Raw genomic sequence first — 22,525 nt, forward strand, 5'->3', positions numbered from 1 at the left:
TATTTTCAGAAGGCAATGGATTTGGCCAAGATTTCTCTAGTTTCTTCAAACACTGCAATAAAAATTTCAACTAATCTATTCTTGGTTAGAAAAAATACTTCCACATCTTTGAGAAACTTTCTTCATAATAATATGATGAGTTTCTTTGTTTGTTTTACTACTCCTAACTGTGTTCTCTGCACATAGTGTATCATTTAGAAAAACCTGTGTACTTTTACAATTTTATTTTTATTACTGATTTTTAAACAATCTGGTTATTATGTATCTTAATGTAATTCTCTTTGTATTTCTTGTGCTTGGGGCTCCTTGGGCTTCTTAAATCTGTGAGGTTATAGTTTTTTTGTAGAATTAGGGAAAATCCAGCCCATTGTTCTGTAAATATTTTACTCATTCCATCCTTATTGCCTTCAAGTATTTCAATTATTCATTTAATTATTCATGAATAATTTTACATAAATGACACACATATAAATCTATGTGAAGCTGTCACACAGTGCACTGGTGCTGTTTAGTTTTTCCATTTTTCTCCTGTGTTCCATTTTTAAATTTCTGCTGCCACATAATCAAGTTCACTGATCATTTTTTGGTAATTTTTCTGTATCATAAATACCACCCTGTACATTTTCATCTCAGACATTATATTTTTTATATCTAGATGTTTGATCTGAATCTTTTTTTGTACATTCACTGTCTCTATTTAGCATGCTGAATCTTTTCTACCATTATTTACATATGGAACATAATTATGATAACTGCTTAATGTCCCTCTTGACAAGTTCTGTCATATATGATGTTTCTAGTTGTATTTCTATTATTTTTTTTTTCCTTATGGATTGTCTTTAGCTTGGGCTGCCGTAACAAAATATCATTGGCTGGTTAACCTACATAAATTTATTTTTTCATAATTCTAGAGAATAGAAAGTCCAAGATCAAGGTTCTGATAGGGTTTAGTTTCTAGTGAGAGTTTTATTCTCACATAAAGTCGACCACCTTCTCATTGTATCCTCACATGGCCTTTCCCCAGTCTGGAAATGGGGAGAAAAAGAGAAATTTCTGTCATAAACACTCTAATCCACTCTGATCAGAGTCTCACCTATACAGCCTAATTTAGCACTAAATTCTGCACCAAAGTCACCATCTCCAAAGACCAACACATTGAAGGTTAAGACTTCAACATATCAATTTTTTTGGGGGTGGGGCATGATCACTCCATCCATAATGTGGGTCATACAGTATTTTCCTTCTTGGCATACCTCAAAGTTTTTATTAGAAGCCAGACATTGTTCATTTTACCTTGTTAGGTGATGGCTATTTTTATATTCTTATAGATATTTTTAAGGCTTTTTTTCTGGGGTACATTTATGTTTCTTAGAAATGCTTTTGGCTTTCTGAAACTTAGTTTTAAGCTCTGCTTTACTTTAAGGCTGAACTTGCTCTGATACTGAGGCAGTGGGGGCTCCTGAGCACCTTGCTCATATGATGTCTCCAGAATGAGGAAGAGTTCTCTTCTGGCCCCATGAGCTGCAGGATTTGTTCCTTCTATTGCCTTTGAGTGGTTCTGTCCCTGATTTGGGGAGTTTCCTCACTAACCCAGAGTTGGAGACTCAGGAGACCCTTTGCATGTTTTTGGAGCATTTTCCATGTGTCACGCTCTCTTCACAGTTTTCTGTTCTGTAAGTTCTGGTTTCTTTGGCCTCATGGACTCCGACACCCTCTCGACAGTTAAGGGAGACCACTGGCCTCTGTGAGGGGCCTGCCCTTCTGTCCTTATGCCCACACACTCTCTGCAGGCAAAAAGCAGGTCAGTCATAGAGTCCACTCTCACTTGTTCTTTATCTTTCAAACACCACTGTCCAGCGCCGACTCACATCCACTGTCTAAAAACTGTTACTTTTCTAAAGAAAGCTTTTTTTCCCCAATTGTTTCATATAGCTCTTGCTTGTTTGAACATGAAAATTTCCTTTAAAATCAGGAAAGGGCCTGGTGTGGTGGCATACACCTATAAGCCCAGAACTCGGGAGGCTGAGGCAGGAGGATGGTTGTGAGTTGAAGACCAGCCTGGGCTACAAAGTGAGCTCACAGCTAATTTGAATTGCATAGCGAGACCCTGTCTCAAACACACACACACAAATTTGAAAAATCAAATGAAATCAGGGAAAGATCTCTGGTGATTTTAAGTTCCCTTCAGCTTAATCTCTTCCTATAAAAATGCTAATGATTTTTTGAATGCAGAACTATTGACCTGAATGAAATAATCCTACTTATAAGGTCTAACTCTAAATAAGAAAAGGGATGATGCTGACCATGGATGTTTGTGTTTTGATAAAGTTATTAGTAAGTGTGAAATATTATTTAAAAATAATTTAGTAAATACAATTCTTACACATTACACACATTCTATTAACCTACAGTGCTTTATAAAATACTGAGTATATACACTACCTTATCTTTAAAGCCCTTGAGAGACTTTTAGAGTTTCCTATTTTGTGTTCACAGTCTTCTATGCACATAACAATCACAAAGATATTGTTAACCATAGTACTCTGGCTAGTCATTTATATTCCAGCATTTTTTGGAAAGGCCTAAGTAAAATTTCTAACTCTCCATTCATTATTTTTAGAATTCTACATGACATTGCTACTAGATGAATTCTTTGCAGGTGAAAATGCTGTAAAAATTCACTTCATCTGCAGAAATGGGCCTTTTCGTTATTACAGTCTCCAGCATGCAAAGAGAAAATTCCTGCAGTTTGATCTCACACTTTTTAGTGTGAGTGAAGTAAAGAGAACACATTTACTGAAGTCTTGCTAAGATGGGGCTTACACAACATCTTCTGCAATGCTAGGCAAGAGAATAGTGGACATATTTAAGAAGCCACATTTTCTTTGCACATAAATGAAGATGTGTCCATACACCCTTTCAGAATGATATACATTTCATTTTCCTCTTGTTTCTCCTCAGTATCCCAAGATTCTAAAACCTTGAAAGTGGATGAAGAAACAGAAAATACAATGAGAGTTACGTGGAGACCAGCACCAGGGAAAGTCATCAATTACCGTGTTGTGTATCGTCCCCAAGGAGGAGGGAGACAAATGGTTGCTAAGGTGCCACCCACGGCCACTTCCACAGTGTTAAAGCGGCTTCAACCCCAGACCACATACGACATCACAGTTCTCCCAATGTATAAGACAGGAGAAGGGAAGCTGAGACAGGGCTCAGGAAGAACAGGTACCAAATCATAACGTTTTGTGTGCGCATGGAGGTGAAAGTAGAGAATATGTCAAAAGAAGACTTTAATGCATCTCCTTCATTTATAGATGTTTAAAATCAAATCTGTAATATATTAAATTATAATTATGAGATGGGACTCATCATGTGCATATTACTTTTGCCAATCTAGTTCCTGGTAAAATGAGTCTACCTGTTAACATTCTAATGCTAAAGTAACCTGAATGGTGAGAATTAGTTACCCTTATTGGACGGCACTTTGTTACCAGGACGTTTATTCAACATGACATCTTGTATTATCAGAGTTAACCCTTCTTATAAATGTACGTTTTTGAAAAAGTTAATAGAAAACTCCCAGATTTTAGTCCTATGAATAATGTTTTATTTTATTTATTTTATTTTAAAGAGAGAAAAAAGCAATAGAAACAATATGGAATTTCAAAAAAGATAGTAGGAAATTAACAATCATTAATATATTGTATATTACTATCTTCAAAACAGTTGCTCAGATTACAAGATATAGGTATGCAAAATTGGTTAAACAATGTAAGCACAACCTGTTCTTTTCAACAAACTAATAGAAATTACTAGTATAATTATCTTAGCTAATTATATATACAATTATTTATAAGTAATTATAAAATTATTAAAATATATATATATTTTTTCCCTTCCTTTTCTCTTTTCCCCATTCCAGTTGTTCTTTCCTTTTGAGCAGTTTCTTTCCCTTTCACTATATCTATTGTACCTTTTGGATCTTATTTACTCTTTCAGTCTCTTACCCTAGAGAGACAATACAATGTTTACACATGTGAGTCTGATTTATTTCACTTATGAGTATTGTCTGTAGTTGCATCTGTTTACCTATGAGAAACCTCAAGTTTGTCTTTCTTTATAGCTGAGTAGTACTCTATTGTATAAAAATACCATGTCTTTTTTATCCATTCCTTGGTGGATGGGCATTTGGGTTGTTTCCAAAATTTAGCTGTTATAAATTGTTCTGCTATAAACACGGGTGCACATATATTGCTGTGGTATGATGTTTTAATTCTTCTGGGAAAATGCCCAAAAGGGGAATAGCTGGGTCAAATGGGATCTCTAATCCTAGTTTTATGAGGAATCTCTACACTAATTTCCACAGAGGTTGTACCAGTCTACACTCCTACCAACAGTGCAGAAGTGTTCCTTTTTCCCCACAGCCCCTCTAGCATTTGTTATTGGTTGATTTCTTGATAATAGCCATTCTTTCTGTAGTGAGATGGAATCTCAGTGTTACTTTAATTTGCATTTCTTGAATGGCCAATGATGTTGAACTTTTTTTATATATTTATTTGCCATTTGCCTGTCTTCATCTGAGAAGTGTGTATTCATCTCAGATGCGCATTTTTGGAATGGAGCTTTGAATTTGGGGATCTGATTTTTTAAAATGCTTTATATGTTCTAGATACAAGTCCTTTGTCTGAGGAATAGTTGGGTAAAATTTTTTGCCACTCTGTGAGTCTTTTTTCCCACTCTGTTGGTGATTTCTTTCGATATGGAAAAACTTTTTAATAAGATGAAATCCCCATTGTTGATTCTTCGAAGTATTTCCCCTGCAGTTTGGATTTTGTTCATGAACTCTCTGGCTACCCCTATGTCTTCAAGATTTCTACCTGCTTTCTCTTGCAGTAGATTTAATATTTCTGTTTTAATATTTAAATCATTGATCCATTTTCACTTTACTTTAGTGCATGATAACAGAAATGGGTCTAGTTTTAGTCTTCAGCATGTGGAAAGCCAGTTGTTCCAGCACCATTTATTAAAGAAGCTATCTTTCTTCCAGTAAACATGTTTAGCCCCTTTGTCAAAGATAAGGTACCAGAGTGTGTTTGTAGTTGTGTCTGCATTTTCCAGTCTGTTCCATTGATCCTCAGTTCTGTTTCTTTTCCCAGTGGCATGCTGATTTTCTCACAGTAGCTTTGTAGTATAATTTCAAATCAGGGATTGTGTTGCTTCCTGCCTTTCCTTTGATACTCAGCATTGCCTTTGTTATTCTAGATCTCTTTAAGTTCCAGATGAATTTTAGGAATGTTTTCTGTAGATCTGTGAGGTGTGCTAATGGTATTTTTATTGGGATTGCATTAAATCTGTATTTAAAAATACAGATTTCAAAATGTTTTGAAAGTATGGCCATGCCTTATGAATACCATTTTAAGGATTTATTTACTGTTACAGCTTCTCGATTTAAGTCACCAAGAAATCTCAAAACATCTGACCCAACTATGTCAAGTTTCCGAGTGACTTGGGAGCCTGCCCCAGGGGAAGTGAAGGGCTACAAAGTCACCTTCCACCCTACCGGAGATGACAGAAGACTGGGGGAGTTAGTTGTTGGACCCTACGACAACACAGTTGTTTTGGAAGAACTTAGGTAGGAATTGCTTATGGTTGTGTTAAAGATTGAGTCTGCTTTTGTTAAAAATTGAATACTTTATGTAAATCGGTAACCTAAGGAAAATAATCACATGTATGTCTATTTGTCAGTAGAGTATTTTAGATCAACTAAATCTGCTTTGTCTGCTTGGTGCTCCTGGAGTAGAAGTTAGAATTCAGAGGCCAGCAATAGAATTTAGTCCTGGGCAGACTGTTTGTAATATTTTAATGATTTTTTTATTATAAGTGATCAGGAATTACATTTTTCATAGCATTGGTTTTTAAAATATCAATATGGCACAATTTCACCATGTCTCCAGTCCTGTGGAAGTGCAGGTTCCTGAGGCAATTCGTGCTGAGGCCCCATGCGAGCCTCTCCCATGTGACACCAGAAGCCAGGGGCTCCGTGCTTGGTGCCAGCTGGCAGGGCAGCAGGGCTGGGGGAAGGTTCACTTCCGGCTGTGCGCTGGAAAACAAGGGCGTCTGAGTTTGGACAGCACATTCATGGCAGTGGAAAGAGGAGACAACCGAGTATCATCTCCTGGAATGTGTGTTCCACTAGGCATCCCATAATATTGAAGCTTCTATAAACTCTTGTCATTGCTTTTCCAGAGTAGGGAGGGTGAGCTGGATTGCCCTTGCTCCTTGCCAGGCACTGCGCAAGGAGCCGTATGTTATCTTGTAAAGCGCAACTCAGTCTTTTTCTTTTTGTGTGGTATTGGGGGCGAACCAGGGCTTCCTGGATACCAGGCAAGGCTCTGCACGGGGCTACACTCCAGCCCTTCAGGGGTGTGCGTGGAGTCCATTGCTCATCAAATGCCAAGTTCCCGACCCTTCTGTGACACATGGAACCTGTGACAGGGACCCTGTCATTGGCAGGAAGGCCAGACTACAAGCAGGGCTGTGGATCCTGGAGCACCCTGGGGTGCTGGGTGGTTCATTTCTCTTGAGTCCTCACAGGGTAAATGCATGCTACAATGTGGCAGAAACTGTGTTTCTTCTCTTACAATGCTGTCATTCTAAGGTCGTCTTCATGAAAGTTTGCCTATCAAGGTGAGTGTTTCTAACAAAGCAAAACTGCCACCCACCCCTTTAGCTCATGGTCCATACAGATGATACACTCTACTGTTTCAGGGCAGGCACCACCTATAAAGTAAATGTTTTTGGAATGTTTGATGGAGGAGAAAGTTCACCTCTGGTTGGACAAGAAATGACAACCCTTTCTGACACAACTGTGATGCCAATTCTGTCCTCTGGTAAGGAACTGAACTACCTTCCCTGGGGAGCACTTAGCATTAGGAAACTATTTCAAAGGCAATCTTTTAGATCATTCTACAATGAGAAGTAGCTATAAATCTTTTTCACTAAAGTTTATTTAAGTAATTGACATAGTTAGTGGTTTGAGAAAACTGCTTCAAGACAGGTGTACTTTGAAAGACATTGTTTTTAGGCTTGTTTTTTTTAGCATTGCCTTAGTTACACAGTGCACATTATTTAAAGGTGAGATTTACTAAAATGTAGATACCAATATCTACAGTTTTCTAACACTTTTCTTCATTTTAGTGACCAAGTTGCAATTTTCTGTTGCTAAGGAAGTTATGTGTCTTTACTTCAGTGGTTCACTTGGGCTGGGGATCCAGAGTCAGGTTACAGGAAAAGATGGACAGGCTGACTCGATGTAAAGACAGCTAGTTTTTAACATTCTTACAGGCGGAAGTGGTGGAAAGAGCTTGCTTCTATATTTTGTGTAATTTACTAAACCATTAGTAAATTAAAGTGGAGGAGCTGACTGAGGAGGCCAACCAGCCTCTGAACAGCATCTGGGCGTGTCTGTCCTGACCCGTGTAACACTCAGATAGTGCACTTTGATGAGCACTGGTTAATATTTGATCAGTTTTTCAACTCAGATGTCGACAAGGAAGTCGAATTCCTTGTCGACAAGTACAAGGAATTGGAAAATTCATAGCTGGTAACTGAAGCTCATAGGAAATAGCACATTTAAAAAGTTGGATGTGGATTTGAATAGATCAAAGTGTCAAATTGTGCTGTTTTGCATTTATTTTGATTGTTTCTCTTATGGCGATATTAACCGATTTGTGTTTTTATTTTGTAGCTTGTACACTGAGGATATTGGGATTATTTTTCTCTCTCCCAAGCACCCTCGCTTTGTACCATGTCTGTGCTCATTGTGTCCACAGCTTTCAATTTATTTGTTTGCATACTTCCCCAAATTATCTTCCTTCTTTCTTGGTTCTTTATATGTGCAAACTTCATCATCTGTATTTATCTGATTTGTATACAAAGTAGATGATAAAGTTCAATAATACCGAAGTAATAGTGCATCAGGTTTTAAAAATGTATCTTTGTATTATAAAGGTTCAATTTTAACAGTCATGTGTCTAATTGTCCACAATATATGTAATAGTTACCTGGGAGATTAATTATTTTAAAATATTTTTGGCTCACTGAAACCATTTCTAACTTATATGTTTAATTAGCCTACTTGCCTGCCAATGAGTTAATATTATGGAAAATACAATATCTTGTCTTTAGATCACATTAAAATTTTATTAAAATTATTAATATCTTATTGTTAGACAGTTATGCATTCTCAGCTAGCTGAGCTTTTGTGTGTGTGAGGCTTTGACATTGGCAGTGGTGGTCTAATTCTAGTCCCCAGGTTCTATGAGTGTAGCTAGGAAATATAGTCAATGATGCAGCAAAGCTACTCTTTGGGGGAACTCTTATGAATATTATCTGAGGTTGATAAATCACATGAACAGATTTTCAGAGCCTGGTGCTCTGAGGCACTGAGTCAAGCTGCAGATACTGAGCCCTGAGGTTTAGGGGTGGCAGAGGCACGGCTAGGGCACCACCCTGCCAACACCCTGCTCCTCACTGTCCCGTCTGGCCCTGTCCGGACAGGCATGGAGTGTCTCACCAGAGCTGAAGCCGACATCGTGCTATTGGTGGACGGATCCTGGAGCATCGGTCGAGCGAATTTTAGAACTGTGAGGAGTTTCATTTCTCGCATTGTGGAGGTCTTTGAGATTGGCCCCAAAAGAGTGCAGATTGGTAGGTTCTCCCAAAATTGAAGAGATTTTTGACGTTTTCGTTGTGCATTTTGTACGCACTGATGCTGATGGTATTGTTTCAGGCCTTGCTCAGTACAGCGGAGACCCCAGGACAGAGTGGCAGCTGAATGCTCACAGAGATAAGAAGAGCTTGTTGCAGGCAGTGGCGAACTTGCCCTACAAAGGAGGCAACACGCTCACGGGTGAGCCGCGCCCTGGGGCTCCGCGAGCTGACCGAGCACCAGTCACTGCTGAGACGAACCGGGCTGACTCTCTTTTAAAATTCCCACTAGGTTTGGCTTTGAATTTCATTCGCCAACAGAACTTCAAGACCCAAGCTGGCATGCGACCTCGCGCTCGCAAAATTGGTGTTCTCATAACGGACGGAAAATCGCAAGATGACGTCGAGGCGCCGTCCAAGAGGCTCAAGGATGAAGGCGTGGAGCTATTCGCTATCGGTGAGGACAGAGATGCCCCTGGGGTCACGCGTGGGTGAGGGCATTTGTGCAGTTAAAAGAGTATCTAAAACACGGAGGGGTGGGGAACAACAGACGTATCTTTCCTATCACACAATTTATCCAAAAGATGTTCTAGGTTTATTTCCCCTTGCAATGAGACAACTGCATGTCGTTATACTATTAAAAGAATTCAGAAAATTCCTGTTTTGTTTTGCTCAGATCCTTATTTCTGACATGTGTAACTTTACTTTCCAGAAAATTCACTTTTTATTGAAAATTTTGAGTTAGCATTAAGAAGGCAATTTATAATTAGATTTCAGATTATTCTTTGCTTTTTTTTCTGTTTTATAACTACCTGTAAGTAATCATTTTACTCTTGAGGAAAATAATATGTATATCACAGTTAATAAATTATTAGACATTCCTATTTGCCTACAGCAACTATCAATTAAGAAAACTCTAAAATATTTAGTTCACTCTATTAGCTTTTTTCCTGAGAATGCTTTTAATTTTTATACCTTCATTTTCAAGGTATTAAGAATGCTGACGAGGTTGAGTTAAAAATGATTGCCACTGATCCCGATGATATCCACGCATACAATGTGGCAGATTTTGAGTCACTCTCCAGTATTGTGGATGACCTCACCATTAACTTGTGTAACAGCGTCAAAGGTCCAGGTGAGTTTAGCCTAGGTTTCTTACTGTCAGCACCACTGGCATTTTGGATCAGGTAATTATTCTTTTGTGGATGGAGTGAAGTGTTTCATGCGTTGTAAGGTGTTTACCAGCATCGCTGGCCTCTTCCTACTGGATACCAGTAGCATCTCCTGAGTTATGATAACTAACAGTAGACATATATTTATGGGTCTACATGGTAAAGTACCCAAAAGGATGGATTTCAGAAAATAAACAATTAAATTATGGCCCTTATTATAAGAGAAAATTCCATTTTACTACATATAGATTATGGTATACATGATCTTTCATTTATTTACTGTGGTTTTGGAAATGTTGGAATGAGTTTAATAATGTTGTGGAAATGATTTGCTTACCTTGTGTACCGAGGATACATTTTCTTCCTTGCTTTCTCCTTCCCTCCCTTCCTTTTCTTTATTTCTTTTTTGTGGTATTGAAGTTTGAACTCAGGCCTTTGGACATTACTGTTAGATGGTTTCTTACAGACTTCTTCCTCTAAAGTGATATCTCTTTTTTAAAATTTCCTAATATGAATAAGATTGGAAGAGGAATCTTATGTCTGATTTGATTTGCCTCATCTACAAATGATCAGATTTGGCAGTTCCATTTGTAACCCTGAACATAAGGGCAGTTATAGTCTCAGGTGTTGGAAATTATATATAAGTCTCAGGCTTAGAAATTATATAACTTGCCTTTATCAGTGAAGAAATTGTGATCCAGTGAATTTAAATTAGCTTTTCAGGTTCAGAACGGTTAAAGATGTTTTTATGGGTCCTGGAAAAAAAGTAACTGTGGATAAAGAATTAGGATTTAGAATCAAAATTATGGAACTGGATTTGTATTGTCAAAGGATATTGTAAAATGATTATTATCTGGATAAATCATAGGCCATCAGCACCCAAATTGAAGGTTATCATTAACAGAAAATTAATGGTAAAAATTATAGTTCTTATTGTATGAGAAACAATTCATTTGATGTCTGCATAGATTGTGGTAAAAATTGTCCATTAATTTATTCTGATTTTGGAGAAGTTGAAAAGAATTTAACAAATAATGTTTCAGAAATGGTTCATGTGCTTCAGACACTGGGGATACATTTTCTGAATCCTTCAAGTTTCTCTTTCCAAAATTTTGCAGATTTTTCTCTTTTGGATGTTTGAACATCAGGCTGACTTTTTCCCTGGAGAAATAGACCAGCTGGGCAGCCAGAATCTGAAGGCTTCTGGCTCTGAATTAGCTGGGAGAGCTGTAGTTTTATTCAACTGGAGAGAATTTGAATGGGGATGAAAACATCTTTTATCTGTTTTTCTTTTTTTTTATCAGCTATGTAATAGTTGCATTCATTTCAGTTTCCCAGACAGTAAAACTACTTGATAATTTTGCAAGCTTGATTATGACCCAAGTGCAATAAAGGTTAGGCTACTAAGAATGGAAATGCTCTTCTCAGTTCTGGCTTAAAAACAAAGCAGAAAGAGTTTATATGAAAATGATTTGCCATGCTTGTGGAGTCCCTGGGTTAACTCTTTCCTCTTTAAATTATTATTTGGAACATCTTCCTATTGATAAAATCGAGTTTAACATTTCTGTTTTCTTTGATATTTATTACAGATATGGTTATGTCTTTGTCATCTCACTCTGTCTATCCACAGCGAGCAAAGGCATGGGCGGTGGGAGGCTCCCAAATTTTAAAATACTTGTTTGTTTTCCCTCTTGAGTGAGAACTGATGACTTTTCTTAATTCTGAACTAAGCAATGAATAATTGAATAAGAAACTAACCGTAATAGAACTAACTGTGCGTAAGAAGCCAGTTTTATTCTCATAGAACCTGACTTGTAGCTCAAGAGATAAGACATGAATACATGTAACTGAAATGAAAATGAAGGCCTGAGGTAGTGACTTAGCCATGATGGAGACAATGGAGCTGCTGAACTTTCAGGATCTAAATCTTGATTTACTGATTACATATGAAGACTGAGGAAAGAGAACTTGTTCAAAGATGATGTCGAGGTTCTAAGCATAGGTGATGATTTAACCGGGAGTCATATAGAAGAGGAGGCACAAGTTTAAGGAATGATGGTGAGCTTGGGTTTGAATCTTCCAAAGCTAAGAGATCCTTTTGCTCAGTCAGAGAGACCCTGCGGGCAGTTGGTTTCTGTCTGGATGTATCTGCTACCTATGTGAACGTCAGCGTGTGGAAGCTTGGGACATGCACTCAACGGTATTCCAGATCAGTGGTAATTTCAGGGTAATTTCAAACTTCATCACTTTCTTACAGTAGTGAAAGAGTGCACGCACTTTATTCCCACATGCAGGTGACTTGGAAGCACCTTCTAACTTGGTTATTTCGGAGCGAACTCACCGTTCTTTTAGAGTGAGCTGGACACCTCCGTCTGACAGTGTGGACAGATACAAGGTGGAATACTACCCTGTTTCAGGAGGGAAACGCCAAGAAGTGAGTAGCCAACACCTTCACCCACTCTGTTCTTGCACTGAGAGAGTGTCCTCCTCACCAGGGCCCTGGGCAAGAGAGGTGTGGGGAGGCAGGGCTGTGGGGGTCCCAGGGTTCTCTGCCTGGCGAGGCAGGCACGGGCATTAGGGCTTAATGAAAGAAGAGCTTGGCTTATGTTCTTACAGCTTCTAAGAAGTGCTGGATCTCAGTATGAGTTTCTAAAACTTAAAAGTAATTTTAGGATGTAGATTTACTCATGAGTTTGTCCTAGAGTCCTAGATTTGCCAAGGGATATTAAAGATGGTCTAGTTTTATTCATTCATTTAACAAATAAGGAAGCAACAGCTAAATGTATAAATTATGACAATTGTCCAACACCTAGTAGTTTCCAAAAATCAGATGACAATGGCCTCATTGGAATATAATTTCTAAGCTCAGTGCAGTTAATTACTTTGTAAATATAACAGAAAAAGGAGAACTAATAGTACTACACATTGCTGTTATTTGTTACCCCTGTCTCCCCAGTTTTATGTGAGCCGACTGGAAACCAGCACAGTGCTGAAAGACCTGAAGCCTGAAACGGAGTATGTTGTGAATGTGTATTCTGTGGTGGAAGACGAATATAGCGAGCCTCTGAAGGGCACAGAAAAAACTCGTAAGTCAGATGAAACGCACGCATGCACACACATTTTCTTACTGTTCTATTTTCCAAGATAAAAAGGTGATAGCTCATGTGCTTATTTTTGCCAGTCTTTGAAATCATGTCTTGATTCAGTATCTATTCAGTGAATATTTACCAAGTGCCTTCTTCGTGCAAGTGCTCAATAAAGGCTTGGTGGTTACCCACCAAGTCTTGCTGGCTGCTTCTGCCCCAGGGACCCCACTGCCGGAGCGGGTGGCCATGGCCAGTATTTCGAGGAGAGACACCTTTAATAGCATTATCACTTGTTAAGAGTCTAGGGACTTCAGGCTTTCAAAAAAATCTCTTAAAATGCAAATACACATTTCAAGAGAGGAAAACATTAGACTTTGCTCCTATTGTTATCCAAGGACATTTCCCTGAAGAACTAAGCTCTTCTTGGTACAATACCTGGAAATGTGCCAGCTGGGGAGGGGCCTCCATTAGGAAGAGCGTTGGACAGAGCTGACCTCTTTCACCCCTGCTAGTGGCCAGGGCTCCCTGTTGGCCATGACCTCTCCCACCTCTGTCTGACTCTGGCCTTTACTGCTGAGGCCCTGATGGCTTCGACTTTGAGCGGAGCTCTTGGGAGGAGATGCTTATTGCTCCGGTTCCTGGCAGTGTTTCCCAGGCTGGACGGAAGTACCCTTTCCCTCTTCCTCCTTCTTGGCTGGCACCGGGGGGAAGATAGGAAGCCACTTCTAAGAGGAGGGAGTGTGTCAGGAGCTGATTATGTGGATCGCTCAGCTCCTCAGTGCTTCTCTCCTCTCTTCTACCTCTTCATGCCACATGGGACTTAATGTAGTTTTGTAACTGGTAGGATAGATGCGACAATATCTTAAAACTTTAAAATCAGTCTTTGGACTACAAATAATTGAGAATTGTATGGATACGAAGTGATGGAGAAATTGTAAACTACTCTTTCATGCTCTCGTCTTCAAAAAAGAACTCCTATACGTCCCCTATGTTCCAGTTATTAATGTATAATACTGTCATTTAAATGTACTTTTTTCATAAAGATGAAATTAAATACTGTGTTGGTTACTTCTGTCTGAAGTTCTAGGACCAAAATATAAAAGTACCCTACCTAATGATTTTCTGCAAAAGAAATTGAAGTCTCGGGAATTGGTATCTAGTGGTAGAGCCACTAGAATGCCATCTGCAATCGGAACTTTTAAGTTTTTCCCTCCGTTTAATAGTTGTCAGGTGAAGTCCCAAGTATTAAGTGCAATGATCAATGAGACTGGATTTTTGGGGTGGGGAGAGGAAGGATTATATTAACTCTCACTGATTTCTCCTGCAACCCGTTTTCATTGAGCATACATAAATATATAGTAGGAAACAGCAGTTAAAAAATAAGTAGGATAAAAAGGTTAAACTAATGTCTGCTTTTATGTTTTGACAGTGCCAGTCCCAGTAGTCAGCCTGAATGTGTATGACATTGGCCCGACTACTATGCGAGTGCAGTGGCAGCCTGTGGGAGGAGCTACTGGCTACACCTTGTCATACCAGCCCGCCGAAGCCACCAAACCAGCAAAACCCAAAGAGGTAACCGTTGGGACTTCCCGAGGCTTCACACATTTACAGACTGCAATTACTGAGGAACTAATTTATAACTTTACACACAAACCAAAAAAGAAAAAAAAAAAAAAGAAACTTAGGTCTGTAGCCTGCAATGTATTTTAGAAAACATGGATCTGAAAAAAGAAATGCAATTCTTGAAATGAAAAAGAAAACTATGCTGGAGCCCAGTGGTTATGAAAGGCTTCAGCTGGATATCGCAGTAAGTGGAAACATTTGGTCTCAATGCCTCATTTCTGTTTGGGATTTCCATATGCAGATGCGAGTGGGGCCCACAGTGAACGATGTGCAGCTGACTGACCTCCTTCCTAGCACCGAGTATGAAGTCACAGTCCAGGCTCTCCTGCACGACCTCACAAGTGAACCTGTCACCGTTCGGGAAGTCACCTGTAAGATGCTGCTGGCTATCCTTCCCTCCTTATTGCTCTAAATTTTAACACTTATTAGAATATTTCTTTCACTTGATGCTAACAATAACTTGATAATCCATGCGTAAGTTACAGAGTTATTACTTTTCACAGTTAAATTTGAAAGTAAACATCTTAATTCCCTTGACAGCATCTTAAATTGATTCTACAATGTGCATTTTTTTCCCACATTTATCACATAGGGATGTATTTTATAATCAATGGTGTCTTACTCTTGCTCTTGACAAGGTGTCAATCAAGGTATAGAACATGAAATAACGGTTCATCTTATAAGTGATGTTATTTAAGACCCATGAAATGTGTGTGTAGGATTGACAAGAATAAGAGCACTGGGTTAGTTTGATTTTGGAGGAAAACATTTAGGTTTAAGATCAATTTTTATGAAGCTCTTGTTGAAGTAGAGGCTCTATGATACATATGAATGCGTTTCAGCTAAGTGAATTAATACATTTATCCAGTCCCCGAGTGTACTGATTGTTTCCTATTTGACTGTCATGAACTGGGTGTTGGAAATGTGTTACTAAGTAACACAAAACAGTGTGGACTCTATTGGGTGTTGCTCTTCTATCTGCGGGCCAGTCCCTTCCCTTCTGGGTTATATCTGTGAGCATTTACGTACTTTTTCTTGAAAAGTGACAATGGATCCATTTAGGACTTTACCTCGCTGGCATTTGTTTCCTACTAAGAGAGCTCATTGTACTGGGATAGATGGCTTCGCAAAAATGTAATAAGTCTTAGTCCATGTTTCCAAGATACTAAGAAGATGGGAAGAATTTCCAGGGGAAAAGAAATTGAGGAGACATAAACATGGTAGGGCAGATAAGAGAAAGAGCCCCTGTAGTGTAAATTCATTGGTAATAAGTGAATGTTTATTAATCACCTTTTATATGTTAGACCTTGTCCAGGGCTGGTGGTGTTGTGGAAATGGGTTAATGGCCAATGCAGAGAGTAGGGAGTCAGCCCAGTTTGGAGACATGCATTCTAAGACTGCCAAGAGAGAAGACCCAAGATTTGTAAAGGGATGAAAGACAAATATAGTAACAGATTTGGGCATGATGCTGGAGGATGGCCAGGGAGGAAGGAGCTCAGGGAAAGATGCTTACAGACAGGAACACTGAAGGACTGGAGATTCAGGAATACGGAGGTGGAAATAGAGATTCAGGAAGAGAGATGTGCAGAGATGGGATGGAGAAGAGGGAAAATGTCAAGTGGGCAGCTGGGTGGAGATGCCTGCACTCAGATATCAAGACACAATTTCTTCATTGTCTTCCCCATCATTCACAAGGTACACTTTTTTTTTTTTTGAGTTGGTAAAATTTATCTTGGATTTTCTCCCAGCCATTTAGTCTCTGTGACTTTTCTTAGCATCTCATTGGATGCTTAATGCTGTCCCATCTTTTTTACTTCACTGTCCTATTTTTATTATTGCATTCTTGAGGGAGAATAACTTTATTGATTTTGTTTTCTACTTGACCTGCTTTCAATATCTGATGAAGAAATATAAGCTGTACGCTTATGATGGGGTATGATTTATTATAGCTGAAGAGCAAGTTGTCTAAATAGAAGGGAAAATTAACATGTAGATGAGAAGTCAACAGGATGATAAAAATATATCCCAAGTTGGCTAGAAGGAAGCCCATTAATCTGGATAACTAGTATGCACTAATAAAGAACACATAGTACTATCCTTTAAAGGCCTACCTAGAAGAATTTAGCTCTGTCTAGTGCACCCTGGTACCTTTATCATCATAATCATTTTCCACTTACTTTGCTGCACACTTTCAAGTTTTCTCCCAATTGGGAGCGTGTGTGGATGCTTGGAGCTATGTGGCTTAGGACACACCTGGACCTAATGTCTCTTGCTTCTCCAGTGCCATTACCTGGACCTCAGGATGTGAGACTCAGAGATGTGACTCACAGCACCATGAATGTTGTGTGGGAACCTGTGCTTGGGAAAGTACGTAAATATGTTGTCCGATACAAAACACCAGAAGAGGATTTCAAAGAGGTAAGTTGAAGATTAGAAAACATATGGAAATGTTTGTCTTTCTAGAAGGCTTAGCATAATAACTTTATCAAGTACAGGTGATAGCATGTTTTCAATACTTGTCATTTCATTAACATAAAGTGGAAACTATATGATATTAATAAAATACTTTTTGAAAATCAGTACTATGTTGCACTCCCTTGGATGTAATTTAGAAATATTTTGCTCTGTGATAGTAACCTAAAAAATATTTGCAGATAAATGATTATAGATAAATGATTATAGAATCTAAATAGTCTTTCCTTCTTATTTAGATATTTTACATGGTACTCTTTAGTCAATCAGTGACCCCAAAAATGCTGTAATGTTTCTAAAAATAAAAGGTAGCAAAGGGATGTAGCAAAGGAAGAGGGGAGGTCCCCAGACAGTAGGAAGATAGGACAATTGAGCCACACAGAGAGAAAGGAGGACCATGTTAGAGGAGTGCTCTTTTCAGAGTAATCATTTTTGAGATAATGTGGAGATGGAGAGATCTCTCCCCAGAAAACTGATTTAGAGTGGGAACAAATTGAGAGGGCTTCACCAGTAAATGGGTGTAATCTTTGGGTGTGCTTGAAGAAGTATTAATATCAGAACCTCAGAGGCATTTAGGAACACAGAAATTATTCCTCCGAACACCCAGTCAGTTGTACAAGTTGGTCATTTGTAGATGGTACAAAATGTAACTTGTACATGTGCATGTATTTGTCTCATTCTGAGTTTCCATATTATCAGAGTAAAAGTGTATTTGTAAACTTTATGGAACTAAAAATTAGGGATAAAACCATTTTCCTAAGAAAAACGAGATATGGGGGCCAGTGGTCTTGAAAGATTCTTGTGCATAGCAAGTCAGATTATGTATGAGGGACAATTTAAGAAAGCAATATGTAATATAATGCTATAAAGAGATATCTCTGAAAATGGTTAAGGCTCTTTGAATCTGTGGCAGTCACCACTGACCACACAATTGGGTCGGTTATGGCTCTACTCTGTGCAGTTTTTCCTACTTTAAAAACATTTAAAATGAGTTCAGTTTCTGGATAAAAAAGTAATCCTACATTTTTGTATCATAATTCCTATGTTCTCATGCTAAGAAGTAAAGAAGAGATCTGCCCCCAATCGAAGCCTTTGTAAAAACAGTTGCACTGCTCTGTTATTCTTGCAGGTGGAAGTGGACAGGTCACGGGCCAGCACCCCCATCAGAGACCTCCAGTCACAAACCCTGTACACTGTCAGCGTTTCCGCGGTGTATGATGAGGGGGAGTCTCCACCGGTGACAGCTCAGGATACCACACGTGAGTCGTATCCCTGGTTTTGGGACACTTAAGAAACAGTACTTAAAAAAAAAAGACACAGTGCTTTGCACATGTGTAATTCAATTTACTAGGCATTTCATTTCTTAGCGCTCATTTTGTCAGTATTTAACAGTGCTTGGGTTCATAGGCTGTCTTTTTATTACCTTTCCTCATAGCAAAGGGTTCTATATTCCATCATTGATCCTTTTATGATGGTGTCAGCTGTCTCCACTCATTCCTCTGATCACTTAGCTGGGGTGTGTGTGTGTGTGTGCACATATGTGTGTGCACGTGTGTGTAAGGACCCATGCACAGTAGGGTGGGGAGCACAGCATGTTTTTTGACAAATGTTGGACATTTGCTTTGCTTAGGAAGAGATGAACTAGTTATCAAATATGTTTTGAAATCTCACTATATCTAAAGTGTTATCAGGATAACAAGATATAACCCTCTTTGCCTTCCACAGATCATGATTTAGCGGTGGAGATAAAAACATTAATTAAGGATGCGTGGGGTCCTGTAAGGATGGGAAGGGGAGGGGTGACTGTTGTCCAGAGGTGTCAGTGCCTGGCAGCCTGTTGGGGACTGTTCTCCCCACTCCACTCTGCTCTAGCTTCTGTGGATGTTGGTTCTCCCCTTCTTGGTGTTTCTATAGCACTTAACTCAATTGTTAAATTGTCCACTGGCCTTTTTTGGGGCTATCTTACTGCCCTCTGCTCCCTCAGTGAAAGTGGAAATGTTCATTTTGATGGAGTCTGCATCTTTAGTGCTGACACATAATTACTTACTGCAGCCCTCAAAATATAACCATCTAATCTAGTGGTCAATTTATGAGAACCTGATCCAACTTCTGGTATAAAAATTGAAGTCTGGTGCAGCCGTGTTGAAAATATATATAATGGGAGCCATATACCTAGTTAAAAATTTTCTAGAGTCCGAATTAGGAAAGGTAAAAAGAGTGGAAGAAATTGATTTTAATAATATGTTTCATTCTACCCAGTAGATCCAAAATATTACCACTACAGCGTGTTTCAGTATGATTTTTAATGGGATAGTTCACTTTTTTCTTCAATGATGTTTGAAATGCTTTGTATATTTTGTATTTGCAGCACATCTCAATTGAGACTTAGCTACAGTGTGAAGTGTTCAGAGATCCCTTGTGGCTGTGACTCCCGCATGCAGCCTGGGGAGTGTAAATAATGTGCTCGGCACTCCAGGAATCTAGTGACAGGCCTCTTCTGTACAGCTCCTTCTTCAGGGTAGAGCTCTCTGTACTCGATCAGGACATTTGTCATAGCCTGATCCCTCCTTCAGTCATTTCCACTTCTCTCTTTTTACTCTTCTGTTTCCTACCATCTGCAATTTCTTAGCAGTTTCAGTTGCCTTAGTTTTGAACTGGTAAGAACCATGACTGAAAGTGAGAATTGGTACAGACGGGCTGCCTGTGCTTTGTTTAAACACAAAAGGCACAGAGGCAAAGAAGCCAGGGCAAAAGGTAGCCAAGTAGATACTTCGGCAGACTAGATTAATAGTCTTCAGTCCTTGTGATTTTCACATGTGGGCCCGATTTATTGTACTTATGAGTATGGTCTAGATTTTCAAATAAATTTCAGATAGACACAAAGTGCACCCTTCATAGTTGCCTGGCTTTGCAGTCACGCTTATAGAAATGGCACTGCTCTCTTGATCCCAATGGCACTTTATATCGCCCTTAGGAGAAACAAACTTCTGATGAATTTGGGTTGTATGTAGTTGGCTTTGGTTCCCAGGAGGCAGGGAAATAACTGACAATGAGAACACAGGCTGTGGCAGACACTCCAAGTCCTCCATGCTGCAGAACAGCCAGATGACTCAGATGACGGAAGGGTGATGAAGGGGACCTTACAAACCTTCCGGTCCCCAGGCTTCCTGCCTTCTTGAGAATATCAGTTCTGCAGTTAAATTTAGTAATCATTAGGGAAAAGCTTGTGGTTGGGTCGCACCATGTTCCGAAGCCTCCTGCAGTGACGCTCCTGGGTTAGAATTCACTGTGTGTTTGGATAGGTTTGTCCTAATCCGGTGGCAAAGTGTACTAAGTTACTGTTATTTAAAGTAAGGCATACATCTCATTTTTAAAATGCAGTGATAGTTAAACTGCAGTGCATCTTAAAAAAGTACAATGAAACTGTTTCTTTTTGGGTTTTAGAGCAAAGAATTCTGAATTAAGTATGAATGCATATTTTCTTGAGAATCATCTCAAAGCAAACTGTAGCAGTATGTGTAGTTTTGTAACATTACGGGGTGAGAAGAAGGCCTCTTAACCCAGGCATGATGTGTGTCCCCAGGGTCGCTGAGGGACTGGACAAAGCGCTGAACTCTGCAATAATGCAGGCCAGATTTTGTGCTTTGGGTATTGCTATATCATTTTAGTAGAATATAAGCAATCATCTGTGATGCTCACACGGTCTTCGCTTTGTGGTACATTTATTTTTCAAGTGAACTGGATTTGTTTCTAAGCCACATATTCAATCAGTTTTCCATGTCCATTAAAATAAAACAAAGGACTTTTATTATATTTATGTTTGTGGCTCATGTTCAAAAACAACCCTGCCTTTTCACATGATAGGACATGTTCCAGCCCCAACAAACCTACGGCTGACTGAAGTAACACCGGAGAGTTTCAGAGGAACGTGGGATCACGGAGCTTCCGATGTGTCTCTCTACAGAGTAACTGCGGGGCCTATGGGGAGCTCAGATAAGATGGAGGTAATGTCCCCCCCAATTTAGTCATAGGGATGCTTGCTTGAATTACTCATCCCTTCTGTTGCCCGATAAGCATTCTTTCCTACTTGCTAGTTTACAGCATGTATCAAAACAGGACAAAGCCTCTGCCCAAATGATGTCAACAAAATGCCGTGAACTGTGTCTGATACCAATGGAGAGTTAACTCTGTGTGCGCATGATGCTGTCCTCTCTCCCTCAGGTCATGCTAAATGGAGATGAAAATACCTTGGTGTTTGAGAACCTGAACCCCAACACTCTCTATGAGGTTTCTGTGACTGCCATCTACCCTGATGAGTCGGAGAGCGAGGACCTGGTTGGCAGTGAGCGCACACGTGGGTGTTCAGCTATTGTAACGTTAATTGAAAAAAAAAAAATGGAGCTACTACTGCATTAGTAATGTTTCCTCAAATTCTATTTCTTTATAGTGCGTTTGATACCCTTAACAACACAAGGTAAGCACTGAATTTGCTCAACTGTTTGAACGAACAAATAATACATGAATGAATAGGGCCCTCAAGCATTGTGTTTTTTAACTGTAAAGTATTGGCTTGGGCCTCTTTTAGATAAACTTTTCTTGACCAACTTCCTGCTACTTTCTGGGGAGTATATTAATCAGTCAGCTTCAGCTGCCATGATAAAACTTTGGGTTGGATGATTGAAACAACAAATGTTATATTCTCATAATTCTAGAGACTGGGAAGTCTAATGTCATAACCAGTTGTGTTCCTGATGAGGACTGTCCTCCTGGCTTGCAGACAACAGCTGTCCAGCTGAGTTGTCATATGGCAAAGGGCGAGCAAAGGAGCTCTCTCATGTCTTTCTTAGAAGGGCTAATTCCATTATAAGGGGTCCACTCTGCTGACCTCATTGACCCTCAAGGGCCCGTTTACAAATTCCATCATATTGGGCTTAATGCTTTAACAGATGTGAGGACCAGGTTTGGGTGACTCAAATATTCAGTCTCAACCAAGCAGTCATTTAAGATTCAATGATCATCGTGATTATGGGCTCAAACTCAATTCTAAATGTAGAGGCATACAAGTTTTGATTGCCTCAGGAGCTGTACATATTTTGACGGGTGTAAGGAGTGAGAGTTGCTCTGTGTGCTTACTGTGTTTTAAACAATCCTCTTTCAGCTCCAAAAAGTGGCCCACGGAACCTGCAGGTATACAATGCAACATCTAACAGCCTTACTGTTAAGTGGGATCCTGCTAGTGGTCGTGTGCAGAAATACAGAATCACTTATCAGCCATCGACAGGAGAAGGCAATGAACAAACGGTAATTTGTTTCCCAAACACTCTAACTTGGATAAGTTCTACTCACTCTTCTTCAATGTCTTTCACCTTTGATGTTCACACATAATTTTATCAGGGTTTATCTTTTTTTCTGTAGCGAATGGCTTCATCCAATTTTAGCAGGCACCCATGTTTGGTGTGG

The 22,525-nt window shown here is 39.3% G+C and overlaps 1 protein-coding gene across 3 annotated transcripts in view; it reads left to right on the plus strand.

Annotated features, from left to right (window-relative positions):
• The window catches only part of Col12a1 (collagen, type XII, alpha 1), a 111,899-nt gene that overhangs the window by 39,027 nt on the left and 50,347 nt on the right, over positions 1 to 22,525 (plus strand). For 2 of the 3 annotated variants that reach the window (XM_005404484.2, XM_013504416.1), the window contains exons 15-31: positions 2,962 to 3,228; positions 5,443 to 5,635; positions 6,772 to 6,893; positions 8,563 to 8,712; positions 8,795 to 8,914; positions 9,005 to 9,169; positions 9,701 to 9,847; positions 12,179 to 12,318; positions 12,841 to 12,970; positions 14,400 to 14,542; positions 14,835 to 14,964; positions 16,875 to 17,011; positions 18,195 to 18,324; positions 20,930 to 21,069; positions 21,287 to 21,419; positions 21,513 to 21,539; positions 22,224 to 22,366. In XM_005404484.2, coding sequence (XP_005404541.1) covers positions 2,962 to 3,228; positions 5,443 to 5,635; positions 6,772 to 6,893; positions 8,563 to 8,712; positions 8,795 to 8,914; positions 9,005 to 9,169; positions 9,701 to 9,847; positions 12,179 to 12,318; positions 12,841 to 12,970; positions 14,400 to 14,542; positions 14,835 to 14,964; positions 16,875 to 17,011; positions 18,195 to 18,324; positions 20,930 to 21,069; positions 21,287 to 21,419; positions 21,513 to 21,539; positions 22,224 to 22,366 — 2,417 coding nt within the window. The remainder of the gene's footprint in view (positions 1 to 2,961; positions 3,229 to 5,442; positions 5,636 to 6,771; positions 6,894 to 8,562; positions 8,713 to 8,794; positions 8,915 to 9,004; positions 9,170 to 9,700; positions 9,848 to 12,178; positions 12,319 to 12,840; positions 12,971 to 14,399; positions 14,543 to 14,834; positions 14,965 to 16,874; positions 17,012 to 18,194; positions 18,325 to 20,929; positions 21,070 to 21,286; positions 21,420 to 21,512; positions 21,540 to 22,223; positions 22,367 to 22,525) is intronic. The other variant, XM_013504417.1, reaches the window with a different exon arrangement.

The sequence above is a fragment of the Chinchilla lanigera genome, unplaced genomic scaffold (assembly GCF_000276665.1).
Source record: "Chinchilla lanigera isolate Chin_1 unplaced genomic scaffold, ChiLan1.0 scaffold00087, whole genome shotgun sequence".
Classification (NCBI taxonomy): Eukaryota; Metazoa; Chordata; class Mammalia; order Rodentia; family Chinchillidae; genus Chinchilla; species Chinchilla lanigera.